Source organism: Oratosquilla oratoria, chromosome 10 (genome assembly GCF_046742065.1).
Source record: "Oratosquilla oratoria isolate Oo_2021 chromosome 10, ASM4674206v1, whole genome shotgun sequence".
NCBI lineage: Eukaryota > Metazoa > Arthropoda > Malacostraca > Stomatopoda > Squillidae > Oratosquilla > Oratosquilla oratoria.
In genome coordinates this window covers 7,363,470-7,373,469 of record NC_134786.1, presented here as the reverse complement: position 1 = coordinate 7,373,469, position 10,000 = coordinate 7,363,470, and the positions used below count along the sequence as shown (strand labels likewise).

Here is a 10,000-nt window from a genome sequence, read left to right as displayed (position 1 = left end):
AGAAAGTAAGAAAAAAAATTATTTTGATGAGGGAGACGCCCTTTGAAATGAAATATATTCGGCCGTAAGAGAAGAATTGAACAAACCTTATATTATCTTTGAACTTGAGTATATTACCGCCCGCGAAAAAGTAAGATATAAGTAACCAATACTTAAACATTTGATAATATTATACAATCATTTTACATTTACATGCTTTCTCCTTACAAAGGCTATCATATTTTGTGGCAACATTAATTCCACAAATATAAGTAATGTTGATGAACACATACAATGGCTTGTTTAATCATAGTAATTTTTGTCACAAAAATCCCAATCGTGTTAAGGAGACACTACAGTAGTGGCATGTTACCACACCATACCCCTTTAACCCCTGACCCTAGCCAAAATTATATTTTTTGGAAATTAGATACAGTTATCCAAGTACCTGGAGTGATAGGGTATCAGAATATATATGGTTATGGGGGTCTATCTCCAAAACCCTAGGAGGAGTTCGTGAACAAACAAACAGACAGACAGACAGAAGCCACTACTTCATTACAATATATATATATATATATATATATATATATATATATATATATATATATATGTATGTATGTATGTATGTATGTATGTATGTATGTATGTATGTATGTATGTATGTATGTATGTATGTATGTATGTATGTATGTATGTATGTATGTATGTATGTATGTATGTATGTATGTATGTATGTATGTATGTATGTATGTATGTATGGGGGGGCTCGTGTGTGTTTGACTCGTGCCTTTTTCCAGTGTTGTCCGCAATAAACAAGATTACAAACTTACCGTAGTTGTACCATGAGTCTTGATTCATCATCTGCACTTCCCCACACGCCACTCCAGGACTGCAGAAGAATTCCCTAGGCTGTGTGAGATATTCGGAGAAAGGCTCTTGCCAAGAACCCTTGAAGTAGATGGCGTTGGCCAGGAAGAAGGGTGCTCCCCTTAGGATTTCTGGTCTCACAATTTCCGTTATGAGGCCCCTGGTTGTGTTGCTGACGAGACCGTTGATCTCTCGAGCTAGTTTCGCTGGGTCGGAGAAGTCGACCTGGTAGACGTCGTAAAAGCCGCCGCTTCTGAAGCACTTTTCAAGGACCAGAGAGTCCGCAATGTAGGCTCGGTTGACCTCGTCCAGCTCCACTCCTACATTCTTACTGAGCCTGGAAGGAAAAAGCAACGTGAGAAAAGTATCTTGTGCGGGTATTCGGAATACACACACGCATATAGACACTCAGACGACGATGGGAAGCTAGAAGGCATTGTTTGACTAATAAAAGAAAAACGAAAGGAAGACAGCTGAGAATAGATTCACTGAAGAAGCTCGCGGTGTGATGGGTTGCTGAATGTTCAACGAAGAGAACGACGCTGAAGGCCCTCATACTCGCCCTAACTGAATCACATGTGTCATCATATACGTAAGATATTTAGATTAAAATGTATAATTACACATTATTCAGAACAGGCAGATCAGACCAAAATAAAGATGGTGGTGTCATAACATACATACAAGAATCTCCAACCGAACCCAGGTACTGTATATAAGAGATATTGACATATTATATATGAATTATATATATATATATATATATATATATATATATATATATATATATATATATATATATATATATATATATATATATATATATAAAGACCTCCAGAATGCCCATCAAATATGTGCATGGATTTTATAAAGAAACTTATGAACATACTGCAGAATTTCCCAGTCTCAACGCCCACTATTATATTAATAGGAGATTTAGATTTCTCATTACTGAACTGGTAATTAATGACGGCTCATCAAACAAGCAGATACAATTTAAACCCAGTATCGGAGAAATAGTATCACAAGTAGAAGAAAACTGTAGTCCTCTTCAGCAGATAGTAGTCGAAATATACAGTTTTCCTTCTGATATTATTTCCCTGATTGTGAGTGTACATTTACAAATGTGTTATAACATTACAGTTTCCCATGCGGATACAAGCTGAGGCCCTTCTACAACTCGCCAATGAATTCACCCTGAACCGGTATATCAGGGCCCCTGCAAGGGGCAATAACATCTTTGACATTGTCATGACAGATAATGATGAACTGATTCATGACTATTCAGTTGATACAATGAACCTGCCAGATCACAAGATCATTACCATAACAACAAATATAGCCTGTGGTACACAACCAACATCAAGTGGCCCAATGCAGGAAACAACGCTTAATTCCATCCGCTGAATTTTTTTAATTAATCATTGTGCTTGGAAATTTTGAAATGTGACTTCAATGGATTGGATTGGCAAGAACTATTGAATGATTCTGCATATTGAATATATATATATATATATATATATATATATATATATATATATGTATATATATATATGTATATATATATATATATATATATATATATATATACATACATTAAAGCAACATCAACACCAAAGAGGAAGATATCACGTGATCGCAATATACTAATGCGTAAAAGAACCATTCTACAAAAGGAATTGAGAAACACTTCCAATATGTCAACCAAACATCAAATTGAAAATAGAGTGCTCAAGATTATAATAAAAGTCTCAAAGAGTCAGTGGAAAAAGAATAATTAATACTAAATAAAGAACAAGTCATATCACGCATTAAATACACTGTCTCAAAGTCAAAGGTGCAAGCAGATATTGGACATTTAAGAGACTCACAAGGTCACATTGCTAGAGAACCCGAGGAGATAGCAAATGTCCTGAAATCACATTATGAAAGAATATTTAGTGTCCCTTACTATAACAAAATCATCCATTCGCCTAAAGAATTTTTCTGCCAAGACGACTATCCCACTATAAGCTTAATTCTTTTTTTATCGAACTTTATACCGACAGCCATTTAAAATTCAATCAAAGAAATTGGCAACGATTCAGCAGCCGGCCCTGACTAGTTCCCAGCAATCCTCTTTAAATATTTTTGCTAAAGAGCTTAGTCTCCCACTAAAAAAAGTCTACAAAAACTCTTTGAACATATGTAAAGTACGCAAAAATTACATTACACCCGTTTTTAATGGAAGTTTCAAGTGCTAAAGCACAACATTACAAGCCAATTGCATTAACGTCCCATATCAACAAAGTCTTCGAGAAAATACTGATAAAAAAATGTCAGCATACCTCAAAGACAAAAGCAAATTGAATAGAGACCAATATGTTCTCCTTACGGGCCAATCCTGCCTCACACAATTATTGGCACACAATGAAAAAAAAAAAAATCCTCACAGCTTTAGAAGATGACAAAAGTATAGACGTCATTTACCTCGAGCTTTTCAAAGCTCTTGACAAAATAGACCACGGAATCCTCCTCAACAAAGTACGAAAGATGGGAATAATGAGAAAAGTAAGGGTATGGCTACACAACTACCTCTCTGACCGTGAACAACAAGTGACAGCTGGCGGTGTGGCGTTAGACCCTCTCTTCATCACCAGTGGAGTGCCACAAGGCTCAACACTCGAACCCTCTGCTTTTTCTCATTCACATAACGGACATCAGTGAACAAGTCAAACATTCGGATGTGTCTTCTTCTGTCGACGATACTCGTGTACTTGTAACAGAGTCAACTGAATTGGAGGCTGGATAGTTACAACATAACTTCTCAATATTGTATTCGTGGGCACAAATAAATTATGCTTATATAACAACAAATTCGACCAAATCACGTATAACTCAGACCTTGACTAGAGCATATACGGCAACGAACGGCACTAATACAGAAACGAAAGACAATTTTAAAGGCCATGGCGTGACACGAACCTATGACGGTACATTTGCAGTACATACAACCAATGTAATCAAAAAAATCGTAACCAAGCTGGTTGGATTCTCTGTTCATTTAAACCACGTGACAAGTTATCCATGTTGACACTCTACTGACTGTTGGTACTCCCGATATTAGAGTACTGTTGCCAGTTATAGATCCCATGGAAAGCCGGAGAGATACACTCAATTGAAGTTATCCAGTGGTCTTTCACAAACAAAATATCTGTCGTGTGCCACCTTGATTATTGGGGCAGGTTATAGGCCCTTCAACTGTTCTTTCTGGAAGAACGGAGAGAAAAATATACCATAATCTACATGTACAGAATATCAATTGGCTACACAGCAGATGATATCAATATACGCACAACCATCCACCAACGACTGGGACGACTATGCGACGTAGAAAGGATACACCACAAGCGCCCGCCAGGGTAAAAACACTCAAATAATATGCGTTTGCAGTTAGGGAGATCCCCACCTTTTCAACGCCTTATCACGCCATCTACGGGATAAAATCAACCTTAGCCTAGCCCAGAACAGTTCAAGTTCCAAATGGACAAATTCCTCTATATGTGTGTGTGTGTGTATGTGTGTGTGTGTGTGTGTGTGTGTGTGTGTGTGTGTGTGTGTGTGTGTGTGTGTGTGTGTGTGTGTGTGTGTGTGTGTGTGTGTGTGTGTGTGTGTGTGTGTGTGTGTGTGTGTGTGTGTGTGTGTGTGTGTGTGTGTGTGTGTGTGTGTGTGTGTGTGTGTGTGTGTGTGTGTTTGTGCGTGTGTGTGTGTGTGTGCGTGTATTTGTAGCTGCAAGCCTGAAACGTATATGTGTAACTGCATCCACACAGTCATACAAATCACCACACTTACTCGGCCGAGAGGAGTTTCTTAGTCTTGTAGCCTTTGTCTTTTTTCCCGAGTCTCAGGACGTTTTGCAGCTCATCCAAGGTTTTTCCTTCAGCCCCGAAGTAGGCGATGGCGAGGGCATTCCAAATACTATAGGAGGAAAAGAACATATTCTTCCCCGGGACTCGAGTCTTGATTTTCTTGAAGAGGTCAAGACCGAAACTGGAGGTCCTTCTGATGTCTTCGAAGGTCACATTTACTCTGTCGAAATTGTCTGGAGGGCATGGCTTTGAAGGGTAACTCGAGGACGACCCTATAAGGAAGATGACTAGATGGAGGAGGACGAGAGCCAAGTTCTTCATCATGACTCGTCTGTTTTCTGAAAAAAGAAAAAAAGAAAATAGGTAACGATAAATGATTATCAGTCTCCTCTTCTTTCGTCCTACTGCTGATCAAGGCTTTTCTTAAGTCACTCTTTCACCTGATCTACGCTCTACAGGAGTAGAGTGTTTTTGCATAGGTCAGCAACATCGATTTCATAATTGGTCACTTTTCTTCTAAACAAGTACTGCGCGACTCTCGCAAAAACGTTTTCACCAATTACAAAGCCTGTGGGATGAAAACAGTCTGTCGACAGGTGATGTCACGGTGGCTCTCCTAGGGTCTTACCCCCCAGCCCGACTCCCTTCTGCTGTTTGATTCTTTCATTGCCATCCGCATTCGCAATGGCCTCTCCTAGACCCTCCACCCTGCGCAGTGAAAGAGACACCTCTTGTGGCTTTCTCTACTATAGTTTGATTTTCCTATAAGAGTTTTGAAGTTGGCATTAAGGTCTCCCATTACATATCACATTATTTCTTATTTTCACACACAAGAGATGAACAAGGTCCATAGGTTAGAATGTGCATTGTGGAGGAGGGTCGGCACCTAGGGAATGATAATTAGACAGTGCTAACAAACAGGCACATGAGGGTATTTACAGTACGGCATATCTGTGTCTAGATCTTCCAAGAAAATATTTCCAATTATACAATAAATGATCTAGAAAAAATGAGTACCAGCAAGGCGTTTGTCCATACTTTTTCTCTACCAATTGGCTTTTTTGTTCCTTAGGTCTAAATACACCCTCGATTTTTTTGTTTGTTTTTTTCACTATTTTAGCCTTTATCTGTTGTGGGAGGTGGCTACGCATGAAAGTCTTTGTCGAAACTCATAGGATTCAAGACCGCATGTTCTAACGTGGTGTGTGAACGTGTGAACGGGGTATTTGGGGTTTAACCAACGTGTTCGACAACCAAATACCCCGTTCACACGTTCATACATCACTTTAGACCGTGTAAACCCCCTCTTTTGTCTTGTCACGCGTCGCTGACTATCAGATTTGGACCATCTGCTTCTGGGTTATCGGCTCCAGACGGTGGTACTCTTATCCAGTCGGTTATCGCGTTCCTCGACATGCTCAAACACTAACCTTAATTTTTCAGTCTACACCAGTGGGATTCTACACTCCCCTCTGTTCACTGTAGTGTACACTGCGTTCTGAACTGCACACACCCGCAGCTCCCTACTTATACTTCGTTCCGTTTTCCCACCTGTTCTTGTTGTCCTCTAGATTAAGGAAAAAGACGAGGATAGATTTCGTAAGCCAAATTTCCCATCATATGACGTCATGAGGGTGTAAAAGAATGATATCCCGTGAGACACGAAGGTAATGATTTTTTTTCCTTCTTGTTTTGAGGAGTTATTTGTTTTGTGTGTAAGGAATGAAGAAAGGTCGAGGGAGAGAAGGGGTGGCTATACTATTAAGTGAAGAGATAGGTACGTGTATGGTGGAGTGGAAAGAGGTTTCTTCAAGGTTAATGTGGATGAAGGTGAAATTGGGAGGGGAGATGTGTGTCTTTCTAAAGGCATATTGGCCTAGTAGTGAGAAGAGTATAATTGAAAGGGAGTTTTTTTATAGACTTAAATGAATGCATAGAGGGTGTAGGATGAAACGTCAATGTAGTAGTATTGGGAGATTTCAATGCTAGAGCAGGAGATGGACCAATAGGAGTGGTTGGGAAGTGTGGAGTAACACGAAAAAATCGTATTGGAGAGTTGATGGTGGAGATGTGTCTAGAAAGCTAGTTGGTGATAGTTAACGTAATGTTTAGGAAAAAAAAGTCAAGCATAAGTAGACATTGGAGAGGGTGGTAGATGGAAGGGTGGTAAATAGGGCTTAAGTGGACTATATAGTGGTACCCGGGGGAAAGGTAGGAAGAGTTTTGAATGTGCAGTACATGTTCTGAGGGGAGAGAGTGGAGGAATATCATATAATCTTTTGGTGGAAGGTAATTGAGAATGGAGGATGGATGGAGAAAGAGGAAAAAGGACAGAAGGTAGGGAAGTGCTTAGAGCAAACTGTTTAAATAAGAAAGAAAAGGAGCAGGAGTACAAGGGGGAGCTGAGAAAAGCCTGGGAAGTGATATAGGATAAAGTGGAACTTGGTGTAGAAGAGGAACGGGGGTGTTTTAAGGAGGAAGTGACAAGGTGTGCAAAGATTGTATGTGGAACGAGAAGGATAGGAGGGAATAGAAGGAAGGGTAGTGAGTGGTAGGATGTTGAGGGGAAGAAGGTAGTAGAATATTGGAAACGGTCATTCAGGGACTGGTCACAAAGAGGGATAAGAGAAAAATATGAGAAATATAAATAAAAAAGAAGAGAAGCAAAACAAAAGATAAAGGAGGCAAAAAAGAGAGCAGGTATAAACCGGGGGAGGAATACGACAGAAAATTATGAAAACAATAAAATGATGTTTTGAAAGGAAAGCAAAAGATTTAAGGGAGATGAATCAAGTAGAGAAGAAAAGGTAAAAGGCGCGGAAGAACAGACCTTAAAGTAAAAGGAGGCAGCAAGGGAAATATGGGCAAAGTGTTTTCAAGAGATGTTGAATGTGGAAGAGGATAGGGAGGGATTGGTGGTAGTAGTGGGAGGCACTAAGAAAATGAGTGATGGGAGAGGAAAATAGAAGACAAATAAGAAAAAGTGTGGGGCAAGTAGCTCTAAAAATGATGAGAATAGGTAAAGCTCCGGTATTAGATGGGTGTCATGCAGAGTGTCTGACGAAGGGAGGTGCAGTAATAGTGGACTGGCTATTGAGGTTGTTTAATGTGTATCTAAGGGAGGGTAGAGTGACAGAGGACTGGAAGAGTGCCTGTATAGTTCCGCTTTACAAGGGAAAAGACAAATGTAAGAGTAATAGTTATAGAGATTTCATTTTGTTTAGTATAATTGGGAAGGCTTATGGGAGAGTTTTGATTGAAAGGATTATGAGAGGAATGGAAGGAGTAATTGATGAAGAACAGCGTGGGTTTAGGAAAGGTAAATGTTACATGGGTCAGATTTTTTCGGTAAGGCAGATACGTGAGAAAGCTTTGGAAAAGGTAAAGATGTTTTTTGGGCATTTATGGGTGTAGAAAAGGCTTATGACAGGGTAGACAGGAAAACACTGTGGAACATTTTGAATATAGAGGATTTGGGGAAATCTGTTAAAGGCAGTCAAGAGTTTTTACGAGAGTAGTAGAGCCTATGTTAGAGTGGAAATGGAGAGAGCGAGTGGTTTGAGGTAAAAGATCTTACCTACACATTTTAAAGGACGGAAAAGTAGTACAACGATAGTGTGGGGACTACTTTCAATCAGGGGGTAAACTTACCCCAGTGGGAACCAAGAATTATATTGTAGGGAGTAGATAGATCATTTCAACATTTAGTGTCAACTCTGCAATACGCTATACCTGATTAGCTGTTTGTTGTACCGAAGTGTTGAGCATATATTTTATTTCTTTATCAGAAATCACTATAAATCCCTCAATATGTGACACCGGGAAAAAATAAGAACCTGAGAACATGAGAACTGAGAAGCGGGTATGTACCATAGAATATTTTCTCTGTCCTGTGTCCCACATCCCCATCACTGGCAAAATCTCCGTATCGCGTAAGATACTGTGAGAGCTTCACTGAGAGTCCACAGTTTCCTGGATTTCGTAGGAGGAAAACTGATGAGTTTCGGGAAGAATGACGTCAGAGGGATGACGAGGAAGTGCGGATGGGAAAAAGAAGTCGGATCTTCCCGTGCCGTGACGTCACGGAATCACGAAGCTGGGATAGGTGACCGCCATTGTTTGGTCTCAATTATTCAAAGACGAACAGCAAGGGCAAGAAAAATATATGCATGGTAAGGAGTACATATATCAAATTTGAAAATCTAATATTAATTCTACAATACACTGTACTGACTAGTTACAAGTTATGTGCATGAGTTGAAGGTATATTTGCCTTCTTGTTCTAGGTTTATTTTGTGTAGAACTTGAATGTTAACGATGTCATTCTGATACCTTGTTTTTTCTTATGCATATTATACTGAGGGGTTGAACATATATCTTATTTCTTGATCAGAAATCACCATAAATAGTGGGTGTTACACGGATGGACAGAGTAAAAAATGAGTTGGTGAGGAAGGTAGTGAAGAGTGGGGGTGGAGTGTGACCTGGCAGCAGGGGCAGATAAGGGAATGCTGGGATGGTTTCGGACACCCGAGGAAAGACGAGCAAAAAGAGTATGGAAGGCAGAGGTGGATGGAGTGAACTACAGGAGGAGAAGACCGATATTAAGATGAATAATTGAGTAAAGAGGGTCTTGAGTAAAAGGGGACTGTCCATTGAACATGAAAGTAGAGATTGCAAAAGATAGGAGAGAATGGAAAATAGTTGAATATGGACAAATAAACTAACTCAGCGCGAAAGGGTTTCTTGTTTTCTCTATTTTGTTGTACTAGCACTTCATATATATTTTTTTTCCTGCTTTTGTCTTGGGACATGCTTTTCCATTCCTTCTTTATCATTTTTGTCAAAATATTCCATTTCTCTTCTACTTGTGTATTCTTTCCCAGTCTGAAAGAATTCTCTTATTTTATCAAAATTTGTTTTTCCATACATCAATCTTCCCTTTCTATATTGTTCGTTTTTTCATGTATTTTTCCTCATTTAGTTCCAGTTCAACCAATATGTGGTCACTTTTACTTATTGGTGTCTTATATTCAATCTTGTCCACTATTTCAGGTTCTGATGTGATTATTAGGTCCAGTCTCGATGGCTCTTCCTCATTTCTATACCTAGTATTCTCTTGAATCCATTGTGTCATTGTATGTTCTATAACCATATCAAGTAGTACATTCCCCCATAGATCGTCTCAACCCTTCACTGTCACCTCTTCCCAGCAGATTTCTTTACAAATTAAAGTCACCCATTATAACTATTCTTCCTCCATCTTCCATTATCGTATTTAATGTTATCCTTGTGTCTTCTAA

At 39.3% G+C, this 10,000-nt stretch overlaps 1 protein-coding gene across 1 annotated transcript in view; it reads right to left on the bottom strand.

The window, feature by feature from the left end:
• The window catches only part of LOC143029061 (serine protease inhibitor 88Ea-like), a 6,197-nt gene extending 1,154 nt beyond the window's left edge, over positions 1–5,043 (bottom strand). Inside the window, exons 1-2 of the mRNA XM_076191408.1 lie at positions 4,681–5,043; positions 813–1,186 (exon numbers count right to left, since the gene is read on the bottom strand). Coding sequence (XP_076047523.1) covers positions 813–1,186; positions 4,681–5,021 — 715 coding nt within the window. The 5' untranslated portion in view covers positions 5,022–5,043. The remainder of the gene's footprint in view (positions 1–812; positions 1,187–4,680) is intronic.
• Positions 5,044–10,000: the final 4,957 nt, after the last annotated feature.